Source organism: Haliotis rufescens, unplaced genomic scaffold (genome assembly GCF_023055435.1).
Source record: "Haliotis rufescens isolate VD_foot unplaced genomic scaffold, xgHalRufe1.0.p SCAF_26, whole genome shotgun sequence".
Taxonomy (NCBI): Eukaryota; Metazoa; Mollusca; class Gastropoda; order Lepetellida; family Haliotidae; genus Haliotis; species Haliotis rufescens.
In genome coordinates, this window is record NW_025963957.1 from 4,467,563 (window position 1) to 4,493,231 (window position 25,669).

A 25,669-nucleotide genomic window follows, 5' to 3' on the forward strand; every position below is an offset into this window, starting at 1 on the left:
GATCCTAGCCTGTCGGCATCTGTTACATGTACTAAAGTCACAACCATGGTGGCATCGATGTTCAGGGCTTTGTTGGACTGTTGAACTTTTTCCACGGCATGCAAAATATCTAGCCCATGGAGATCTTCAAAGCGACGAAACGGAATCCGTATGGGGGTGTTCAAAGCGGGATGATCGATACCTAGACCAATACGATCTCCCTTCTGGCCTGACATCTGTTGATAAAAGTCATCGATCACTCTGTCAAATAAAGCAGGCAGTTCCATGGGAACGCGGTCCAGTGGTACGGTGTCCAAGTAGTCTGGGTTGAAAGTCAAACGATACGTATGGTTAGCAGTTCTTAACCGTCTGGAGCGTGTGGTATCTTTCCTCTCCAAATGATAGGGCATACTTTGGTTGCTCGTCATGATAACGATGCGTGTCTGATGAACGTCTGTACTCTGAGATGGACTGAACGTCTGATTTATAGACAACCCTTCCCCAAAACAGGATCGAAACCTGACCAATCCAAAGCCTGGGTTGTCGACGAATCAGAAGACAGCACCGACCAATCAGAAGACAACACCTGAGCCGAGTTGTGCTTTCTCTCCCATGGAAAAAAACATTTCCTATGGAAGAGAAACACAAGGGTCGGGTCGTTTTAGAAAACTGAGGTTCCAGCCAGGCACCAGCATGGTCCAATCAGTGCGTTGCGTTTTGGACCAACCAAGAAGCAGCGATTTTCGATCCGGTTCTTCTAGAAAACAAGAGAACAACCATTCGATTGGGTCAGTGTCACTTGTGAAATTTATTTTAAAAAGCATCATCGCATCAAGAATGGCTGAAACAAAGAAGAGTTGTACGACGACGCGTGACGGAGACGTGGTGACGGATAGTGCAGATACTCGTGGATGTTGGAGTAAGAGTATGGATGCTGAGGATGGGATGTCACCGCTCAGTAACACGCCATCGCCCTATTATCTACGCTTTGAAAGAAGTCTCGCTTCGTTTGAGAGGTGGCCAACGCAAATGAATCAGACTGCTGAAGAGATGGGCCATATGGGCTTTGTCTACGCCGATGGCGTGTACTGTGGTGTGCGGCTGAGACGATGGGCGTCCCACGACGATCCTTGGGTGGAACACCACAAGTGGTCCCCGCACTGTGACTACCTCAGACTAACCGGTCTGGTGAAACACAAGAAGAAGCTACAGCTACATCTCTGCAAGGAGAATGTGAATCAGAGGAACACGAATGGCGTAGCATGACCGGCTGTCTAGGAGAGCGTTTCCCATTACCAAGATGGCAGCAAGTACCGCTTCGACAATCCTTGTCTTGTCATAAGCTTGGACATGATGATTCTTTTCTTTGACAGCAGCAGAAAAGTTTTTCTTCCCCCAAAACGGCCCTTTTCAGGGCCACCCATCCCACCCAAAAGACAACTTTCATCCTTTGCTTTGCCAACCCAAACAACAACAATCCAAAACAAAGAACCCACACCCTCCCACTAGACCTCTTGGAGGCACACGCCTACGCGTGACACCACCATGGTACGTCTCAAAATAAACAAAATATAAAATATATATAAATAGAGACACGTAGTACATCACGTTGGCATGGAGACACGAGTCAAACATCACGTGTGCATGGAAAAACGTGTCACAGTACATCTGTCGACAAACACGAGTGTCAACACCTCGGTATAATTAAATAATAATAATTTGAAGACACACACATGACACTACCTTTGCATGAAGACACGGGTGAAACACTACGTTCACATCGCGACACGAAGTACATCACGTGTGCAAACGTCACGTATTTCTATCGATCTTTCTCTATCCATCTAAGTACTAAATAAATGTTTGTAGTCACACACACACACACACACACACACACACACACGCACGCACGCACGCACGCACGCACGCACGCACGCACGCACGCACGCACGCACGCGCGACACCACGTTTTGCATAAAGACACGTGTGAAACACCACGTGTGCCTGGCAACATGACATACATCACGTAGGCATGGCATCACAATCCTATGGATCAACGTCAACGTCTGTTTGAAGACACACACACATGACATCACGATTTGCATGGGGTGCCACAACATACATCACGTAGGCATTCCCACATCACGTTCATGCCAACCTATGACGGTCAACCTTTAGCATTCAGACGACCGTCCACCTAAAATATACTAGCCACATAAAGAAACTGTGCACGGAGAAAATATATTCTGGATTGAAATACAACACAGCAAGAACAAAATGATGCAGACGCTGTAGCAGCTGAATGATCGGACCATAAGAAAATGTCAACGGGACCTGAACAACATCTGTTACGATGACGTCAGAAGATCAAAATTGAGTAGGGGTCAAACGACAAAGTCACAAAGTCAATAACGGGTATGACCATCCTGTGCGTGAATCACAGCAGTGCATCGGAGACGCATGGAGTCCACCAAATGGGCATGGAAGGCCTGGGGAATGGCCTGCCATATCCTCCCCAAATCCTGTGCCAAGTCACGGACGTTATCTGGAGGATGTGGAAGACGACGCAGACGGCGCTCCATTTCATCCCACACATGCTCTATTGGGGAAAGATCTGGAGAATTTGCAGGCCATGGCAGTAACATGACATTGTTATGGTGAAGGAAATCCATTGCGACCCTAGCCGTGTGAGGACGAGCGTTGTCCTGTTGAAATGTCAATCCCGGGCCATGACGTTGCAGGAAAGGAATGACCACAGGCCTAAAAATCTGATCTCTGTAGCCAACACCGGTGAGATTGCCCTGAACAACCACCAAAGGGGTTCGGTGCCGTGCTGTTATCCCACCCCAAATCATCCCAGAGCCACCTCCAAAACGATTCTTCTCCACAATACAGTTGCGTGCATAACGTTCTCCCAAACGCCGGTAGACACGTTGGCGCCCGTCACTGTGGGAAATGTTGAATCTCGATTCATCTGTAAAGACAACATTTCTCCACCATATTCGAGGTTGGCGAACATGATTTCGACACCATCTAAGACGGTCAGGATGGGACGTATTGCAGGGCGTCGTGGTCGAATCCCGTACTGACGTAAACGATTCCTGACAGTGTTGGGATGGATACGGCGCAGTCCAGGAATTGTCTGGGACGTCGTTACTGCCGTTTGGAACCTGTGTCGGAGATGTGTAACTCGAATCCATCTGTCCTGTCTTGGCGCCGTTACTCGGGGACGTCCTGAACGTGGGTGGTCGGCAACGTCCTTTGTGTTCTGACAACACCTCACCAATGCCGATATCGTGTTACGATGGCATTGGAAATGTGTTGCCACCTGTTGTTGCCTCATTCCCGCTCGGATCATTCCAATGGCTTCATGACGCTGTGTAGCTGTCAATCTTGGCATGATTTGCTTGTGATATGCTTGTGTCTGCGCCTGAGAAGTTTTGAATTTTTGAATGACCACATATCATGCTTTCCAAAGTGACAGCGTATTTTGAGTTGCACATGCTGTACATCTGCACAGGATGCACGTGCATGGCTCGTGCATGAGCGTTTGAATGTCTCCAAAAATTGCTGTGTTCAAACCTATATTTCATATATGGACGGTGTGCCCTTATATCTATATTTTCTCCGTGCACAGTTTCTTTATGTGGCTATTATATATCAAGACTACCCAAGAAAAAATAAATGGATCGAAATCTGACCGATCAGAAGCCTGGGTTGTCGGCCAATCAGAGGCCGCGCTCGGGCCATGCTGGGCTCTGATTGGTCGAACCGGGGTTGTGCTTTCTCAGCCATGGTAAAATCCATTTCCTATGGAAAAGAAACACAGGGGTCGGTCACGTTTGGAAAACTAAGATGAAAGTCAGGCATAGGAACGAACCAATCGGAGCTGCTGCCTGACGAACCAACAATTCGAGTGGATCAGTGTCACTTGTAAAATTTATTTTAAAAATCATCATCATCAGCAGCAGCAACATGGAGAAGAACTCAGAAAACTGAGATTTGGAGCTAGTTTCTACTGAGATGGTAACATCACCAGCATTGCCATCGCTACCTCCATGGCAATGCGGCAGGTGCCAAGGATGCCTGCCAGTCTATGCCCTTGGCACAAGGGCACGGGATGGCACTTTCCAGTGCATCTATTGCAACACTGTCCTGAAGGACACCTACATGCGGCGACTATGCCACACAAGTAAGTGTCCTGTCAGGAGACAGGTGTCAAGCCACCCGTGCCTTTGCACCACTGCGTGTATGTGTATGTGAAGAAGTGATCTTCCTCAAAACGGCCCTTTTCAGGGCCACCCATCCCTCCCGAAAGAACGCTTTCATCCTTTGCTTTGACGACCCTCAAACCCAAACAATGAACCCACCTCCTCCTCCCTCCACCACCACCGCTTTTTCTATATTTATAACAACACTTGTTCACCTTTTACGACCGCTTCTCTGGTTTTTTTCCCTTCCCTCCCCTAATCCTCCGCCGGAAACGCTTGAGACGTCCTCTTGGAGGTGCGCACGCCACCGAAAACGGATGCGCCGCCCTCTTGGAGGCGCGCACCCCCGGAAACGGATGCGACGCCCTCTTAGAGGCGCACGTCACCGGAAACGGATGGGCAGCCCTCTTGGAGGCGCGTCGCCACCGGAAACAGATGCGACGCCATCTTGGATGCGCACGCCACCGGAAACGGATGTGCCGCCACCTTGGAAGCGCATCATGCCCTGCGCGCATGCGCAGTCACGTGACCAAACCGAAACCGGAAGTGACGTCATCAGAGGTCACGTGACCCTCTTGACCAATCATAAGCCAGGAGCGGTCCTGTAGTACTGCACCCAACTACTACCATTTGGTGTTTATGGCAACGTAGGCAACAGACGAATGCAGTCAGAGATAATCGACAAGACGACTGGATTCGAACAACACACCTACGAAATCGATTCCAGCCAGCAACAGTGACTGCAAGAAGCATCCCTGGCCTTCAACGAATATCTTCACAAACCGTACGTCGCCGCCTCAGATGTGCAGGGATTGTCGCCAGAATACCCGCCAGACGTCCAATTTTGACAGGAAACCACTGTCAAACACGTCTACAGTGGTGCAGACAGCGTCTACGCTGTCATGGCCATGCAGTGGGGAAGTTCTATTCACTGGCGAGTCTCGTTTTCACCTCAGCCACAGCAATGGAGGGATTCGAGTGTACCGACGTCGAGGTGAACGTCGAGGTGAACGTCAATCATTGTGTCATTGAAGAAGATCGGTTCGGGGGCGGCAGCGTTATGGTATCGGATGGGATTACAGCAAGACTGAGGACCCGTTTGATAGTGGTAGAGGGAAATCTCAATGGACAGCGTTACCGCGACGAGATCATCGGCCCTGTTGTTCTATCGTTTTTGCGTCGTCATGGCCCAAGCATTACTTTTCAACATGACAACGCCCGGCCTCATATTGCTCGACTTGTTCAGGATTCTCTTCAACAAAACAACGTGAATGTCATCCCCTGGCCGGCTCACTCCCCTGATCTCACACCAATGTGGGATGAAATGGATCGGCGCCTTCGAAGTCAACCATGTGTTCCACAGACACTCCAGGAACTTCGAAACATGTTCCGGCAGATATGGACAGATATCGAGATATGTGCGACGCCTGGTCCATTCCATGAGACGAAGGTGTGTTGCTTGCATCGCAACCAGAGGTGGACACACACGCTATTGATTTGTAAATTAACATTTTGGCATGTTCATGGTTTTTTTTTATGAAATCAGGCATTTCCTGAAGTCGGTATGGCAAATTAAACCATTTGAACACTTACAGAGTCTTTTATTTGTTGCAAACCGAAATTGTTTCAGATTTGGTAAAAAACATAACTTTGCATTGAATCTTATCCAATGTCACAGGAACCTTTCTTGTTCAGTATACATGCGTCAGCTATTTTATTCAGTCCATCAGAGGAAAGATTGCATGAGATCAAAAGCGTCAGTATAAAGACTAAGTGTAATTTTCGGAAGACAACATTTCTCTTTTGAAAAGTTTCATCTTGTTAAAATGTCTCTTCAACATACTGCCCTCATCATGGACTGACCATTCGAATTAAATAAACAGATCTGAGTCTATAATTGACAAATCAGAAGAAGAATATGGTCCCGTACCGGAATGTAAATATGTGCTTGTATCATTATTGTATGTACATAAATCGTTGTTCGACAATAATAGTACCAGCCCATTTCTACAATTTTTACAGAGATAGAGTTGAAGTGGGGTGTTGGGGAGAAGCAACACTATTCCTGGCTCAACCATCAAACTCCTTTCCTCCACAGACACAGGGTGTAACCCACGACAAACAAGTTGCCTCTTATGACTGGCAATAGGGTCATGGCGACACATGTCACCCCAGGTACACACATGGTATCTAAAAGTAGAACATTTCTATTGTAATATGAATATTTGACGCAACAGTTTGGCAACTCCTGAAAAAGACACTGTTGTCTAATAGCCTACAGTTCAGAGTTTAGAGATATTCATTTAAGTGTTGACAATATTCGTGGAGTAATTTCTGCCTCAAGACATTACTTACTTTTTTGCACGTTTACAGATGCGTCTGCTGTACACGTGGTGTGCTCTGGCCTGTGTGCTACTGTTGACCGGGGATGCAGCTGCCTTTTGGTGGAGACGGAGACAGCACCGGGCCCGGGTCTGTGATTGCAACCGTTTCGTCAATGGCTGTACATTGCCTGTCAAGTGGTTACCCTACAAGAAAACGTTCACGCCTGCTTGTAACAAACATGATGTTTGCTATACATGTGTAAGTGTTTCAGATATATTTTGTCATTTGCAATTGCCATTGATTGTGCAAGATGCTGTATGGGGACCGGTTCAACATGTCAAGTTGACTAGTTTTCGGTCACTTCGAACAAAACTGCTTATTGGGGTTTGGCTACATATGGTGTAAAAAATGCTTTTATACCATATAAAAATGCTTTATTATACCCAAAACACTCGGCCCCTTAAATTGAAGAAAAAATTAGAATCTTCACCTCTGCATAAGCCTATAGTCAGAGGCAGAGGCTGTATTCTTTCCCAACGTTCACTTTTCAGAACGTATCGCGTCTGGAGGATTGAGGTTACTGTTGGTGTTTCCTTAATTCAAATCGACCACCTACTAAAACAGTGGACTATTGTTGTTATGGTTGACCGTTTATATCATAAAGCAATATCGACCCGGCTTTGAGAGACATCCTACTGAAATCCGATATCCTACTGAAAGCCATAAATGTGTAACAGGTAACAATAATGGGTAACAATGCCTTCGAAACTGACAATAATGGCTATTTTCTATAATGAAGAACCTGACCTTAAACTTTTGACTGACCACGAGTTAAAAACAAGCTCACTGAATGAACTGAACGGGAAGGCCGTGTGTCTGCTGGAAGAACTTATTATGCCACTGGTTACCCACTACTAATCAGACATCTTTGTGACCAGCTTTGAAGAATTTAACCTAGCCACATCCCCCTACCAGCCAGCCAGTCTTGGGTAGAGAAATGTTGACGACGCCTTCGCCATATCCTTGCAGAAAACTAAGTTCCAACCACCCTTTTCAACCACCTCAATAACCATGGTAACTCACTAAAACTCCCGAATACCCTTCCTTGACATTTTCTGTCAACGTCTCTGAAGTCATCACCACCTGAGTATACATGAAACCCCATCTCACAGATCAGTACATACACTACCTATCCAACCATCTCCCCTAGATTACAGTGCAATTGTTGCAACTCTCACCAGTGGAGCCAAGTCCGAATGCAGCCCTGAACACCTCCAGCCAACTCTTCAACATCTCAACCTCACCTTGCAGGCATACGCCTTAAAGAACCCAAGTCATCCACCCAGAAAGAAGACATGAAATCAGCCCTGACAAACATTCACAAACATAGGGTGGTGTGTGCAATAAATGTATCCTCTTAAAATAATAAGGGCTCATGAAATAGAAAAGTTTGTAGCGCCACACACATGGCTGTAGTGTCATTCCTGATTTTAAGTTAATTTTAAGTTATTTCCGAGTATCCGCTACTTCCTTTGAAGAATGCATAAGTCTTTCTATGATCTCTGGCTTCAAACGTATGCTTGCAGCAACATTTGACTTTAAATCAAACACAGCGTTCATATTACAGAACTACAAAAAATACACCCATGGGGTTAAAAGCCATCCACACCATCGCTGGTTGCTTCCTGCTATAAAAAACCAGCTGGTTTGTCCTCTTTCTTGAGGTTATTTGAATACTTACGCTTTTGATATATGATTTGCACAATGGAAATTATTGCAACATGTCGAACTGACGATTAGTCAGGAGCGTTTAATAAATATCAGTTATAATTCTATACACATTCTACACTAATGTTACTGTTTTCACAGGCTGCAGCTTATGGAATATCAAGGGCAACATGTGATAACAAGTTTTACCACAATATGAGGGAAATTTGCGGGAGACGGTGGCTTTGCAAAAAGGCGGCTAAAGCTTATGTTTGGGGAACGAAGAAATACGGAAGAAAATATTTCAATCAACGAGCTTCAGCCGGCTGCCGTGATCATTGGGTGAAACAGTGTCTGTGATTGTGTGTTATCACATCACGCCATGCATTTCATGCATTCAATAAAATGATATTGGCATCAATAGTATGATTGTTCTTCATTCTATGGTGTTATATTTGGCGCTATTTTTGTATGAAAAGAAAATTCGTTCAAATGTGACACGAATAATACGTAGAAAAGATTATACCCTGACGTCATTTACACGAACGTGTAGATACCCTTCTAGCATATAGCACTTGCATTTCGCGCTCGCTCACACAATAATCAATCATTTTGAGAAATAATGTTGGTACACAACCATTGTATCATGCAAAGCATTCATAGTTACCGAAGTTTAATTTAATTTATTCAAGAAATAATGTGAAGTCTACTTACTCAATTTGGGTGAACTCTATCGATATCTATAAAAGTCTTCTGGAAACTGGTCTTAGACTAGTTTTAGTTTTGGTCATGTGGCCTGTTGATTCGCTACAACCGTTGGTTTAGGCTGGTTTATGTGTTGACATTTGACATCCTTTCTGAAAAGAAAGACATCTGAAAACCAACCATATATCTTTGGTAAAACATTCTTACTTTGAACATCCCTTTTGACATCGTCGTTGTCAACTGACTTTTCTTACCATCGTATTTAAACCGTCATTAATATTAAAACATGTAGTTTTATTCTGAACCAGGGTTTAGCTTCCTAGGTATAAGAAAATTGTCTATAAATAGGCGATCTGCGAATTCCATGACTAATTAAACGTCCAACTTCAATATACTTATCGATAGAATTAGATGCATAATCAATGGTACGAATATACTGCAGCTCTTATCAATAAAACGTTAATTAGTCAAAGAGTTATACTGGATTTTTCGCCATGAACAATATTTTGCCACGAATGTGTTGCTGAAATTAATATTAGTGTGCAACAACAGTTATGGATGCCTGGTGACAGTAAACGCTTAATGATGATTTGAATTTTTGTATGAGGATTCTGGTGCTTGAAAGAAAAGACTATGTATAAGAGCTACAGATGGCTGAGAAAGTTATCATTTTAAGCCAAAGTAAACTTTTCAAGTTTTAATCTATGTCTCTCTATTGCAAACAGTTTGTAAACTGTTCAGCAAAAGTAAAGACAAGTGTTAAGTCACCAAGGCAGCATGCGTCCTGAATATCCCAATCATAAGGGAAGTCAGGAACTGGAATCTTGTCGGATGAGAGCCAGGTGTTCCATATTCTTCTCGCGGTACAAAAGCTTCAGACTGTCACACCGAAATAAAGATATCTTACCATACCGGGATTTCGTGTTTCTATATTGAACATCGTTTATCTGAGTATAGGTTTGTATAAAATACAGAAACACTCCCCCATATATTTAATCTTTAATTTAGAGAAACAAAATCTTAGAATTTCATTTTGAAATCGTCGAATTCTTAATGTCTTTTACAGGAAATGTGTTTTCAATTATCCCAATTTGACAAATTTTCAAGAATAATTTATCGGCTTCATTAAGGAGATAAACAATTCGTTCTGTACGATTTGCGAGATGCTATGTTGAATTGATGAACGGAGCTTTTCAGTACATCTAGTCAGCATAACACCACGCAAATCTTAGAAAACGAAGTATCTATAAACATTGTAACATGAAAGTTATTTGAAATCAATGTTTAGGAGGACCCCATTTAATCAGCGCATGAGCCAACCGAACTGTCGTTAGCAAAACGTCTCCTCGTGCTTACCTTCGGCACCATCCATGACATGGGGTGCCACGACCGATCACTGGTTTCAAGGTACCCTTGTCATGATGGTTCATTTTACCAAAGATTTGGTCACGTTTCCACGCCAATTTGTAAGAAAGGAAATAACAAGACAAAACTTTCATAAATTCAATTCTTTAACGCAGTTCCTTTTCTCATTTGCAATGTGTAAGCACGAGTATCGTCAAAACAGAAATAATCAAATTAAGAAAGACGAATAATATCGTTGGACCCCTATCCAAGATAGTGTCATCTCGCCTGAAATGGAGGTGGAGACAGACACAAGTAAAGTCAAACACATGCAAGTTTTAAACGTTCAATATTTACACCAAGGGTCCTCGTGGTGTACTATTCAGTGTCGTCGGAGTGACTCGTCTCTTGGGAGCCTGACTCAAAACCTCGGACATCAAGCCATTATGGATGTGACAGGATGACCTTGTTCAGGGTACAATTGTAAGAATAGGTGGGCCTATGTTTTTTAATGCATGTTAACTATATTACCACCCAATGTTACGATTAACTTTTAAGATTTTGTAAATTTCCTTATATTATTGTAAAATTTGGCCACGCTCCACACTGTCTGTCAATGGTGTAAGGGAGGTAACTCTCATTAGAGTTAGTCGTATATGCGTTTGTTTGTTTATTTGATTGTTTAACGCCATAATAGCAATATTGCAGCCATATGAAGGCGGTCTGTGAATAATCGAGTCTGGACGAGACAATCCAGTGTTTGACATTATGAGCATCGAAAAACGCAATTGGGATACAATGACATGCATCAACCAAGTCAGAAAGCCTGACCACCCGATCCCGAGTGTCGCCTTTCACGACAAGCATAGTCGCCTTTTACGGCAAGTATGGGTTGCTGAAGATATATTCCACCCGGATCTTCATAGGAATATAGACAATAATCGGTTTCAGAGCTTAAACAGCACCAGCAAAGACCTTCAATTTAATTTTCTAGTCAAATGAGAAAACATTTTCTGTACGAGGAGGTCAACAATATTCTATTTTCAACTTACATGTCTAATGCGGTACAACGTAGCCCCATCCCTCTGGCTTTAATCTGTAAAACACTTGCTAAATACAAGTCCTATTCCTGTAAATAAAAGCGAGACAAAACATTTCCATAATCATTCCGACAATATTGAAAGCAAGGTTTTAAGTACTTTCGATTTAATGACATCATTTCTGGTTTCGGAAGACAAATGCCCATTGCAGTACAACTTTTCACCTTCTGTAGCAACTTTAATAAAAACGTTATAATCACTTCCGGTGTGGGAAAACACATATCTAATGCAACACAACTTAGGAACAGAAAATCTTATGCCCCAAACTACGTAAACCTTAATCAGAACGTTACATAAATATGAAGTGAGATGAAATCGAGTTTAAGGTCGCGTGTTGACATAAGATTGTTTGTTGTTTAACGCCGCAATATTCCAGCTATATGAAGGCGGTCTGTAAATAATCGACTCTGGACCAGACAATCCAGTGATTGACATCATCAGCATCGATCCACACAATTGTGATACGTTGACATGCATCAACCATGTCATCGAGCCTGACCACCCGATCCCGTTAGTCGCCTGTTTGACTATAGATCTCAAAACGTTTTATGGTAGACATGTGGAGGACATTCCATATTTGACGTTACACTGACAAAATCATGAACAGTGGATAATGCAATTTCTTTCAGATGAATAATTGACTTGGATTTGCATGTGTTTGTGACGGGTGATACTGGTGGGGCAGCGTACTCTCACCTCTACGCAAACTCAAGTTTCATCACTATTTTATACTTTGGGAATAACAAGCCATACTGTGTTTCCAGCTTTTTCGCAGAATATTTAACCTATATTCTGATACTGTGTTGCAAAACGAACATATATCTTAAATATTTGTCTGTAGTTAAATGCAGGAGAATCTCTGCACTTGTATACAGCAGTCGTAATTAAGGCTTCTTGCACTACACTTCTACATTAAAAGCCTACTGGATATGAACCAAGCCCTACAAGTTCATATACAGCTGCTAAATTTTCCCGGCATGAGACCTTACACTAAAAGTTGTCTAATTTAGTTAAATTGTCTTAAATTTAGTTTAATACAGCAGGTAACTGCTGCATTTGAAACTCGAACGAGACAAACATCTTTCATATTGGATATACAGTAAACTACGGTTATAACGAACACGCTTATAACGAACTGACGGATATAACGAACTTACTTTTTGGTCCCGACTACTTGCTGTAGTTATGCTGTGTATATGCTTATAACGAACTACGGTTATAACGAACTAAAATTAGTAGTCCCTTTGAGTTCGTTATAACCGTACTTTACTGTACTACATTTTCATGACTACATTTCCTATCTTAAACCGACATTGGGTAGTATCTAGTGTATGGAATCACCTGCTCATCTACCCACCTAACCCACCTAACCATCACCTATCACCATCGATATTTACTTTATACTCTTAATTATCCAATTATAAACATGAATGAAGTAAGTATTTTTGCTTGGACCTGACTAAAGGAGGAAAAACAGAGCAACAACAGTTTCTAAGGGAGAAAACGTGTTCTATCTACAATAGTTAAGACTTTCATACACCCACCTAATTAAATACTCAACAACAAAATTTCCCGTGACACCAATATTTTAATGTATTTTTCAAACAAGTTAAGTTTGGTTTTTTAATATTGTAGTGCATGTATGGAATCAAGTCACAAAAACGCAACTGCTACAGAAAAGCATGCATTCCATGCAAAAGTTGACTTTTATGCAAGCCCCATGCACTTCACTACCCAAGAATGGGTATAAAAACATGTGCGTTAACGGGATTCCATTTGCATTGTTTAGCATCGTGCTGACAACAACCACTCAGAAAAACAACAAAATTACGCAATTATTCAACATTACGAAATGCCACGCCTGTCCTAAAACGAGCGTCTGCGAGCCATTGGTATGCTTGAAGCAGGATCAAGTCAATGTGATGTTGCAAGACAATTTAACGTCCACAGAAAACATTTGGTGTTTATGGAAACGTTGGCAACATACGAATGCAGTCAGAGACCATCCTCGGAGTGGCAGGCCACGTGTAACCAATAATCGTCAAGACGATTGGATTCGAACAACACACCTACGAAATCGATTCCAGCCAGCAACAGTGACTGCAAGAAGCATCCCTGGCCTTCAACGAATATCTGCACAAACCGTACGTCGCCGCCTCAGATGTGCAGGGATTGTCGCCAGAATACCCGCCAGACGTCCAATTTTGACAGGAAACCACTGTCAAACACGTCTACAGTGGTGCAGACAGCATCTACGCTGGACGGCCATGCAGTGGGGAAAAGTTCTATTCACTGGCGAGTCTCGTTTTCACCTCAGCCACAGCGATGGAGGGATTCGAGTGTACCGACGTCGAGGTGAACGTTACGTCAATCATTGTGTCATGGAAGAAGATCGGTTCAGGGACGGCAGCGTTATGGTATGGGGTGAGATTACAGCAAGACAGAGGACCCGTTTGATAGTGGTAGAGGGAAATCGCGACGAGATCATCGGCCTTATTGTTGTACCGTTTTTGCGTCGTCATGGCCCAGGCATTACTTTTCAACATGACAACGCCCGGCCTCATATTGCTCGCGACTTGTTCAGAATTCGCTTCAACAAAACAACGTGAATGTCATCCCCTGGCCGGCTCACTCCCCTGATCTCTCACCAATCGAGCACATGTGGGATGAGATGGATCGGCGCCTTCGACGTCAACCATGTGTTCCACAGACACTCTAGGAACTTCGAAACATGCTCCAGCTGATATGGACAGATATCCCGCAGGACTTTGTGCGACGCCTGGTCCATTCCATAAGACGAAGATGTGTTGCTTGCATCGCAATCAGAGGAGGACACACACGCTATTGATTTGTAAATTGACATTATGGCATGTTCATGTTTTTTTTTTAATGAAATCAGGCATTTTCTGAAGTCAGTATGGCAAATTAAACCCTTTGAAAACTTACAGGAGTCTTTTATCTGTTGCAAACCGAAATTGTTTCAGATTTGGTAAAAAACATAATCTTGCATTAAATCTTATTCAATGCCACTGGAACTTTTGTTGTTCAGTATATTATAATTACGCCGTTATATGGCTGGAATATTGTTATTATGGCGTTAATCAATCAATCAAACAAACAAACAAACGCATATACGACTAACTCTAGTGAGAGTTACCTCCCTCACACCATTGACAGACAGTGTGGAGCGTGGCCAAATTTTACAATAATATAAGGAAATTTACAAAATCTTAAAAGTTAATCGTATCATTGGATGGTAATATAGTTAACATGCATTAAAAAACATAGGCCCACCTATTCTTACAATTGTACCCTGAACAAGGTCATCCTGTCACATCCATAATGGCTTGATGTCCGAGGTTTTGAGTCAGGCTCCCAAGAGACGAGTCTTTCCGACGACACTGAATAGTACACCACGAGGACCCTTTGTATTTTATACAAACTTATACTGAGATAAACGATGTTCAATAAAGAAACAACAATATCCCTGTCTGGTAAGATATCTTTATTTCGGTGTGACAGTCTGAAACTTTTGTACTGCGAGAAGATTATGGAACACCTGGCTCTCATCCGACAAGATTCCAGTTCCCGACTTCCCTTATGATTGGGATATTCAGGACGCATGCTGCCTTCGCTGACTTAACACTTGTCTTTACTTTTGCTGAACAGTTTACAAACTGTTTGCAATAGAGAGACATAGATTAAAACTTGAAAAGTTTAATTTGGCTTAAAATGATAACTTTCTCAGCCATCTGTAGATCTTATGTATAGTCTTTTCTTTCAAGCACCAGAATCCACATACAAAAATTCAAATCATCATTAAGCGTTTACTGTCACCAGGCATCCATAACTGTTGTTGCACACTAATATTAATTTCAGCAACACATTCGTGGCAAAATATTGTTCATGGCGAAAAATCCAGTATAACTCTTTGACTAATTAACGTTTTATTGATAAGAGCTGCAGTACATTCGTACCATTGATTATGCATCTAATTCTATCGATAAGTATATTGAAGTTGGACGTTTAATTAGTCATGGAATCCGCAGATCGCCTATTTATAGACAATTTTCTTATACCTAGGAAGCTAAACCCTGGTTCAGAATAAAACTACATGTTTTAATATTAATGACGGTTTAAATACGATGGTCAGAAAAGTCAGTTGACAAAGACGATGTCAAAAGAGATGTTCAAAGTACGGCTGTTTTTACCAAATATATATGGTTGGTTTTCAGATGTCTTTCTCTTCAGAAAGGATGTCAAATGTCAACACATAAACCAGCCTAAACCAACGGTTGTAGCGAATCAACAGGCCACATGACCAAAACTAAAACTAGTCTATGACCAGTTTCCAGAAGACTTTTATAGATATCGATAGAGTTCACCCAAATTGAGTAAGTAGACTTCACATTATTTCTTGAATAAATTAAATTAAACTTCGGTAACTATGAATGCTTTGCAAGATACAATGGTTGTGTACTAATATTATTTCTCAAAATGATTGATAATTGTGTGAGCGAGCGCGAAATGCAAGTGCTATATGCTAGAAGGGTATCTACACGTTCGTGTAAATGACGTCTGGGTATAATCTTTCCTACGTATTATACGTGTCACATTTGAACGAATTTTCTTTTTATACAAAAATAGCACCAAATATAACACCATAGAATGAAGAACAATCATACTATTGATGCCAATATCATTTTATTGAATGCATGAAATGCATGGCGTGATGTGATAACACACAATCACAGACACTGTTTCACCCAATGATCACGGCAGCCGGGTGAAGCTCGTTGATGGAAATATTTTCTTCCGTATTTCTTCGTTCCCCAAGCATAAGCTTTAGCCGCCTTTTTGCAAAGCAACCGTCTCCCGCAAATTTCCCTCATATTGTGGTGAAACTTTTCATCACATGATGCCCTTGATATTCCATAAGCTGCAGCCTGTGAAAACAGTAACATTAGTGTAGAATTTGTATGGAAATTATAACTGATATTCATTAAACGCTCCTGACTAATCGTCAGTTCGACATGTTGCAATAATTTCCAGTGTGCAAATCATATATCAAAAGCGTAAGTATTCAAATAACCTCAAGAAAGAGGACAAACAAGCTGGTTTTTATAGCAGGAAGCAACCAACGATGATGACAGACAGTGTGGAGCGTGGCCAAATTTTGCAATAATATAAGGAAATTTACGAAATCTTAAAAGTTAATCGTATCATTGGGTGGTAATATAGTTGACATGCATTAAAAATCATAGGCCCACCTATTCTTACAATTGTACCCTGAACAAGGTCATCCTGTGACATCTATAATGGCTTGATGTCCGAGGTTTTGAGTCAGGCTCCCAGGAGACGAGTCACTCCGACGACACTGAATGGTACACCACGAGGACCCTTTGTATTTTATACAAACCTATACTGAGATAAACGATGTTCAATAAAGAAACACGACATCCCTGTCTGGTAAGATATCTTTATTTCGGTGTGACAGTCTGAAACTTTTGTACCGCGAAAAGAATATGGAACACCTGGCCAATACATTAGATCTGATCCGACTAGGTTCGAGGATATCCAGTTCCCAACTTCCCTCATAATTGGGGTCCCATGAAGATTCCGGTTTAGAATTGGTTCTCAGCAACTCATACTTGTCGTAAGAGGCGACTAACGGGACAGGATGGCCAGGCTCGCTGACTTGGTTGATGCATGTCATCGTATCCTAGTTGCGCAGTTTGATGCTCATGATGTCAATCACTGGACTGTCTGGTCCAGATTCGATTATTAACAGACTGCAGTCATATAACAAATGCTATATTTGGGAAAACACTTTCTGAGTAAAGAACAGATTCTCGTTCGAATCCCCGACGTGACTCAACACAAAAAAGGACGAGAATCTGTACTTTACTCAGAAAGTGTTTTCCCAAATATACCAGGCATCCATAACTGTTGTTGCACAATAATATTAATTTCAGCAAAATTTATGTTCATGGCGAAAATGCAATATGACTCTTTTGACATATATATCCGAATACGAATATACTCATTAATTAACGTTTTAATCATAAGACTGGCAATGGAGAAGAAGTTGTTGTTTGTTTGTTGTTTAACGCCGCACTCAGCATTATTCCAGCTGTATGACGGCGGAGTGTGAATAATCGAATCTGGACCAGACAATCCTGTGATTAATATCATGAGCATCGATCCACGTAATTGGGATACGATGCCATGCATCAAACCAAGTCAGCGAGCCTGATCCCGTTAGTCGCCTTTAACGACAAGCATAGTCGCCTTTTAAGGCAAGCCTGGGTTGCTGAAGACCTATTCAACCCGGATCATCACAAGTACATTTGTACCATTGACTATGCATGTAATTCTACCGGTTAGTACATTGAAGTTGGACGTTTAATCAGTTATGGACAATTTTCTTACACCCAATAAGCTAAACCCTTGTTTAGAATAAAACTACGTTTAAATATTGATGACGGTTTAAATTCGATGGCCAGTAAAGTCAGTTAACAAAGATGATGTCAAAAGTCAGTATGTTTACAAATATATATGGTTGGTTTTCAGATGTATTTCTATTCAGGAAGGATGTCAAAGGTCAACACATGCCATATTTAGTCAAAACCAACGGTTGTAGCGAATCCACAGTCCAGATGACCATAACTAAAACTAGTATTAGACTAGTTTCCAGAAGACGTTGATAGAGTTCGCCCAAACTGAGTAAGTAGACATTATTTCTTGAATAAATGCTAATAAGGCATATGTAAATACAAAAAAACACTTCGATAACTATGAATACGTTGCATGATCCAATGGTTAAGTACTACTTAAGTTCTCAAATGATTGAATTTTGTGAGTGTGTGCGTGCGCGAACTGCAACTTGTAAATACTGTTTTGTTTATATGTTGTTTAACGCCGCACTCAGCAATATTCCAGCTTTATGACGGCGGTTGTAAATACTGGAAGAATATCTCCCCGTTCGTGTAAATGACGTCAAGGTCACAGTCCCTTCTACGTATTGTATGTGTCACATTTGAAGGAATTTTCTTTTAATTAAAACATAGCACCATATAACACTATACAAAGAAGAACAACCTACATTATTGATATCAATATCATTTTATTGAATGCATGGCGTGAAGTGACATCACATTTACAGACACTGTCTCACCCATGGATCACGACAGCCAGGTAAAACTGATTTACTGAAGTGTCGTCTTCCAAATACAGCTACTCCGAAATGATAAACAAACGACGTCGATCGGCAATTTCGAAGCCTGGATCTCGAACAAATCTGTCTCATACTTCGCAGAAACCTCCGATCACATGTTGCTTTTGATATTCCATAAGCAGCAGCCTGTAAAAACAGTAACAACAGTGTAGAGTGACATTGTGTTGAACTTATCAGGGACATGCTTATTTTATCCTCCTGACTGATCTCCAGTTCGACCTGATTCAATACGTTCCATTGTGAATACTTTCACGCCGCACTCAGCAATATTCCAGCTATATGACGGTGGTCTGTAAATAATCGAGTCTGGACTAGACATCCAGTGATTTACATCATGTACATCGATCCACCCAATTGGTATACGATGACATGCATCAACCAAGTCAGCGAGCCTGGCCACCCGATCCCGTTAGTCGCCTCCCAAGACATAGGTTGCTGAAGGCCTATTTTACCCCTGACCTGTACGGGTCCCTTGGTCCTTGGTAAATGGCTTCTCTTACCATATCAGATGTCAGTAGGATGTCTCTAACAGGCGAGAACATTACTAAAGGCATTGTTTTTTAATTTGCAAAAGTCGTTGTACCTTTGCCTTATGAGATAAACGTACTGTGTTTTCAATCAACCATAAGAATATAGTTTAGATACAAATCGGCTTGAGGCTTGTTCTTGATGATTTTTTAAACAACGCCTGGGTGCATGACTATCCACGCGACAGTGATGCTATCAGCAACGTATCGAGGTGTCAAGTACATGGTACCGATGACGTATGTACTCCTGACTAAGCATAATGCTTAAGCATCCTGCACTCAACTTCTGGATATGTGTAATTGCAATTGCAAATCATAAAATATATCTAGAATACTTACACAGGAATAGCAAACATCATGTCTGTTACAAGCAGGTCTGAATGTATTCTTGAAGGGTATCCACTTGTAGGGCACGGAACAGCCATTGACGTATCTGTTGCGGTCACAGGTTTGCCGGGCAGTTGCATCCCCGGTCAACAGTAGCACGCAGGCCAGAGCACACCACGTGTACAGCAGACGCATCTGTAAAGGTGCAAAAAGTAAGCAATGTCTTGAGGCAGAATTTACTCGGATATTGAATACTCTTAAATGAAAATCTCAACAACTCTGAATTGTAGGCTGTTAGAGAGCAGTAACTTTTTCAAGAGTTACCAAACTGCTGAGTCAAATATTCACTAGAAGTGTTCTACTTTGATGTACCCTGTGGGTACCTGGGGTAATATCTGTCATAAGATGTGCCTCTGTGTCGGTGGAGGAAGGCGTTTTGCTGGTTGATCATGAGCCAGGAACGGTGTTTCTTTTGACCAACACATAACCTTTACCCCAATCCATCCAGACACGCCTTAGGATGTTGAACATGAATTCTTAAGAAGAAAAAATCACAATACATAATATTTTAACACAGAACATTATGATCAAAATAATTATGTACATACATTTTGCCTAGATTACTTTGCCAGAAGAAAGGTGGCTCGTGGGACCTCTGTTCTTCTTTATGAACATTTCATGGGTCAAACCGGCCTGACACATATTCTTTTCAATCTCATAAGTTTTTGAGGGGATTGGGTAGCCTAGTGGTTAAAGCATTTGCTCATCACGATGAATACCCGGGTTCGATTCCACACATAGGTACAATGTGTGAAGCCAGTTTCTGGTGTCCCCCGCCGAGATGTTGCTGGAATATTGCTAAAAGTGGCATAAAGACATATTCACTCACTTACTCACTCATCAACTTTTCCAGACTATATAATATACTGGAACTTAACACCTTTGTATCCCTGGCGTTACAGGCACTCATGAAGAGCAACCTCCACGTGGTGAGTGCTGGGTAACGCTAATCGCTCTTCCCCCGTGTGGACCCGGGGTAGAATGTGTGCTCAGCACCCCATTGCTTGTCGTATGAGGCGACTAAATTCGGCAGCCCGTTTGCCGTGGGTTGAGTCTGGTACTCTTCAACAGGCTGATCTTCAGAATCTCTATGAACAGTTACCAAAACCCTGTATCATCATGGGCGGTTTAAAGGGGCATAACCCTCTATGGGGAAGTCCAAATACAAACAGTAAGGGAAAAGTGCTTGAAGACTTTATTTCTGTGTTTACATCCTGTTCCTGGTACATATTCAGCACTGGATCTGTCAATCACAGATTCAAACCTTGACAAGTAATTTGAATGGTCAGTTCATGATGACCTTTGTGGGAGGGGCCAGTTCCCTACAATCCTTAAAACTGTTAACCCTACTGACCATCCTACAACAACACGGTGGAATTTTACAAAGGCTGATTGGTTATTATATGAATTATTATCCACCGAAAAATTAACACATTTTTCAACATTCAACATACAGTTGTTTTCGGACATGCTGAATGCTGAAACAATTCCCAAGACCTCTGCAAATCCACATATTCGTAAACCATGGTTTAACAACGTATGAAAACAGGCACGAAAATATAGGAAGAAAGCGGAAACATATTTCCGCCGCCATCATACAGTCCATAATTCAGAAAAGGTTAAAACTACAAATGCCAAGGCACGACGTGCTTTTAAACAAGTCTTGGAGGAACTATGTCTCCAAAATAAATTTCCGCACGCCTATATCCAAGGTGTGGAATATGATACAAAAAATAAAAGCCAAAGGTTCAAAATCATCTGTTAACCATCTTAAGAAAGGTGACACGTCGTTATTAACGGATAAAACTGATATTGAAAAAAAGCTTGGAGAAACATTAGCAAAACATTCTTCAACGTCTAATTATGTCCCGGAGTTTCAAACAATTAAGAAACAACAGGAAAAGATAAAAGTAAATTTCACTTCTGATAAAGGTGAAGACTATTATGTAGTCTTCTCATTACATGAGCTATATACCGCCCTTGGGTTAGCTCATGACACAGCAACGGGAGCGGATAACATACACTACCAGCTTTTAAAACATTTACCTGAATCATGTCTGGAGACACTTTTAGATATAACTGATCCAATATGCACATAAGGGAATTTTGCTTCTTCGTGGCATAATGCCATTGTAGTCCCAATACCAAAGCCTGGCCGGGATCATACAGATCCCTCTAACTATCGACCTATATCCTTAACCAGTTGCGTGTGTAAAACCACGGAACGAATGGTGAATAATAGATTAATTTGGTAATAAAACCAATAATCTGATTACAATTATCCAATGTGGTTTCCGAAAAAATCGAAGTACTATCGACTATTTAGTACGATTAGAACCCTTAGTTAAAAATGCTATTGTAAACAAACAACATGTAGTGTCAGTATTTTTCGATCTTGAGAAGCCTATGATACTACTTGGAACCATGGCACTCTAAAGGATTCACATGATTATGGTTTGAGAGGCCGTTTGCCTCATGTTATATCACAGTTTTCAACAGACAGACAATTCCAAGTCCGAGTGGGCTCAACCCTGTCTGACCATTATGATCAGGATCAGGGTGTCCCACAAGGCAGAACTTTGTCTGTAACACTGTGTAGTATCAAGATAAACAGTCTCTCAAAGGTTTGGAATGATTCAGTTGATGGTTTCTTTATTTGTGGACGATTTTAACATTTCTTGTTGCGGGAAAAACATGCACACTATTGAGACAACTGCAATTGTGTCTCAATAAAATCCACAAATGGTCGCTCGCTAACGGCTTTAAATTTTCTAAAACTAAAACTAATTGTATACACTTCTGCAGAAAATATGGACGGCACAAAGACCAAGAACTATTTCTAACTGACACACCCATCAAAGTTGTTGAGGGACCAAGTTCTTGGGGCTTATTTTTGACCGCCACCTGACGTTCTTGCCACATATAAAATATCTCAAGGCAAAGTGTCTGAAAGCACCAGACTTGCTGAAAGTCGTATCGCACTCTAAATGGGGTGGGGATCAGACAACCCTCCTCCATTTGTTCAGATGTTTGATCCACTCAAAATTGGACTACGGTTCCATCATTTATGGTGGAGCCTGAAAAAGTAACCTGTTGATAGTCTGTATGTAGAGGCTGATGAGCCTCCGTTGAAACAACGTCGTTTAAAACTTGCACAACATTAAATATCACAAAATTAAAATCAAACCCGTCAAATCCAGCATTTGATTGCATTTTTAATCCTCTCTACGAGGAATTATTCCAAACTAAACCGAAGCTTGTTCCACCTCTGGGGACCTGATTAAACCGCATATTACAGCAGCTCATACTGACCTTGATATTATTGCAACCTACCGATTACTGTCTGCGCCTCCTTGAAAATTAGTCAAACCAGAAGTAAACCTTACACTTACTAAATTTATAAATTCTGATACAAACCAGCTAATTTTTCAACAAGAATATATCTAAATACAATTCTCACCGCTCCATCTTCACAAATGGATCGAAGCATATTTTGCTTGACTGTACAAACTTTTCTCTCACAAGGGATACCTATTATCATTAAACTTCTTTTAAGGATCTTTTTTAACTATAAATGCTCGTTTAATTCTCAATTTGTTAAAAGAAATAGATTTATTTGATAAATTTTGAATTTTGAATTGTTTTAAATTAGTGTGATGTTATTAACAACTGAGATTATTTAAGGCATAATGTTTAAAAAACAATTCATGTAAATCCAAGGTATGGAACATGATCCGGAAGATCTTAAGAATAGGGATTTATTATTAAATAATTTATGGCATATTGCAACAAACTTTGTGAAACATTGGAAAACCATTCTTCCTCATCAAACTTTGTACCTAAATTTATTTAAAAAGTATTGATTTTAATTTTTGGATAATGGGTACCAAATAAATTGAAATATATTTAATCCACAAGGCATTTGGAAAAACTCGTGATTCTGCTACAGGAGCTCAGAATATCCATACAAACTATTATATGGTCTCTGACGCGTGTAAGGGGAATGACTCTCTAGGCAGTAGTGTATTACCATTTTACGGCTGTAGCATAATACATGTATTTCTATATAATTCATTTTCGACTGCTATCGGGAGAACCATAGCTAAATTCAGCCAAAATAACTTTAAAAGAGCTTCAAGTAAAACTACACTGGGAAATGACGTGCAAACATACTCTCGAATCTAGGCTACCCAGTGACTTAAACATGTGCGAGTGCAGCGAACGATGTGAATCCTAGAAAGCTTAATTCATCACCTCTCAGGACGCATCATCAGACAGAAGAGTTATCGTTCTTGTTTGAGGACGTGCCAATATGGAATACATTGAGGGTGTGACCTTCAATTCAGGTTGTCCGAAGTGGCACAAGTAGTTCATGAATAAATGTAAACGTTATGTACAAGTACAGGTGTTGGTTCATGAAGTTGAAGTGTGAGCGTGTTGAATTTGCCACTGATTTTACCATTATTACTAGCCATATCGCTCTCGGATAATGAACTATTTGCCATCTTTCTAACAAGCCTAGTGAAAATCATCACAGTATTTGAACTTAGTCAAAGGTCACACGAAGGATACAATTCAAATTAAGAAAAACGGATCACACAAACATAAAACATGCGTACCTTGGTGCCAAGTGTCATTCCGACAAATTGGAAATCGGGTTAGAACCCTTTGAACAATTTTAGGCTTCATTATGTCATGCCAAAGGAATAAAAAAAATTCTTTATATACTTTGCAAGATACTTTTAAACTTCGGAAGGCATTTAACATGATATCATTCCTTCGCCAAGCCAGAAGTATGAATGCTCGGCAGATAACATCTCAGCCGTAGGTCTTCAGCAACCCATGCTTGCCGTAAATGCGACTATGCTTGTCGTAAGAGGCGACTAACGGGATCGGATGGTCAGGCTCGCTGACTTGGTTGATGCATGTCATCGGTGCCAATTGCATGGATCGATGCTCGTGATGTCAATCACTGGATTGTCTGGTCCAGACTCGATTATTTACAGACCGCCGTCATATAGCTTGAGTATTGCTTAGTACGGCAAATAAACAAACAAACAGATAACATCTTTGTGAAATTTGTGGATAGAACATTTAGACAAGAAGTAGGCATCCCCATGGGCATCAATTGTGCTCCCCACCTTGGTGATCTGGTTTTTTTTAGCACACTGGTCAGTAGTTGCTCGGATCGGCAAAATCAAAACAAGGGAATTGACCTAAAGGTGTAACTTCATATTCAGGTCTATCAATGTTTTGATATCATTCAATACTCGTCAAATTGTCATTCAGTGGACACTGCTTTTATAGTAGAGATTCTTATGATTATGGAAATAGTATTGCCTCCGCTTGTATTCTCATCGGTACTGCAGGTTCTAATATGCCACTTAAAGGTATAATAATGCATCCTTGAACGACCGCCTCCGTGGTCTCGTGGTAGAGCGTCCGCCCGGAGAGCGGAAGGTCCGGAGTTCGGTCCCCGACCGCGTCATACCAAAAGACGGTAAAAGATGGTACTTGTTGTTACCCTGTGTGGCGCTCGGCATTAAGGGGCTAAAACAAGGACTGGTCGCCTTGGAGTCAGTATACTGTGTCTGAGTGGGGTATTCATGTTAAACTGCGGCATGGTATCTCAGTGAGCTAGCACTATAAATCGGCATCAGTCCGGACTAGTACACGCAGCCGTACATGCACGTCGCTATATAAGTGCAATAATCTTGGACGCGACGTAAAACGCCATATCACCTCACCTCCTTGATAGAACGTTTTACCAAGTTTCAGCAACACAAAAAGAATAGTTACAGAGAACACGTTTTAGTCGATGGACAATCATAACTTACATGTATTAACGAACATAAAATCTGTACCAATTTACTTACCATGTGCGGGGCTGTTCCAAGTGATATGATTTAGTTGTTTTCGAATGCATATGTTATACAGTATAAGTGTGAACAGGACATAGACTCAATTTAAGGCGGGTGTGAATATGTAATATGGGAGTGTAATAAAGTTGACATGGCTGTAAAATGATAATGTCACGCATTGTTGATTCACACATAAATCTACGAGGTCTGCTGCAGGCGACCAATGGAACAGAAGACTTTCCTTCCTGTTCTGTGTGTGATCTTGTCACTTGTTGAATGCACCAGC

At 41.4% G+C, this 25,669-nt stretch overlaps 2 protein-coding genes and 1 long non-coding RNA gene across 3 annotated transcripts; 2 read left to right on the forward strand and 1 right to left on the reverse strand.

The window, feature by feature from the left end:
* Positions 1 to 816: 816 nt before the first annotated feature.
* LOC125383664 (death-associated inhibitor of apoptosis 2-like) lies at positions 817 to 1,245 on the forward strand. The gene has a single exon (XM_048402365.1). It carries the CDS (start codon positions 817 to 819, stop codon positions 1,243 to 1,245), a length of 429 nt encoding a protein of 142 aa, XP_048258322.1.
* Positions 1,246 to 6,679: 5,434 nt separating this feature from the next.
* On the forward strand, positions 6,680 to 8,645 carry LOC125383725. Its single transcript, XR_007222889.1, has 2 exons — positions 6,680 to 6,773; positions 8,385 to 8,645. It is a non-coding gene; the product is annotated as an uncharacterized LOC125383725 (long non-coding RNA).
* Positions 8,646 to 18,480: 9,835 nt separating this feature from the next.
* LOC125383726 (conodipine-P3-like) lies at positions 18,481 to 25,427 on the reverse strand. Its single transcript, XM_048402532.1, has 3 exons — positions 25,399 to 25,427; positions 19,475 to 19,657; positions 18,481 to 18,734 (listed from the first exon to the last, which is right to left on the reverse strand). Exons 1-3 carry the CDS (start codon positions 25,399 to 25,401, stop codon positions 18,531 to 18,533), a joined length of 390 nt encoding a protein of 129 aa, XP_048258489.1. The 5' UTR covers positions 25,402 to 25,427; the 3' UTR covers positions 18,481 to 18,530.
* Between the last annotated feature and the right edge of the window lie 242 nt (positions 25,428 to 25,669).

Coding starts and splice junctions, on each gene's coding strand:
- LOC125383726 (XM_048402532.1), bottom strand. Junction 18,735..19,474: donor ATGATGTTTGCTATTCCTGT/GTAAGTATTCTA, acceptor CTGTTTTTACAG/GCTGCTGCTTATGGAATATC.
- LOC125383664 (XM_048402365.1), top strand. CDS start 817: ATGGCTGAAACAAAGAAGAGTTGTACGACGACGCGTGACGGAGACGTG.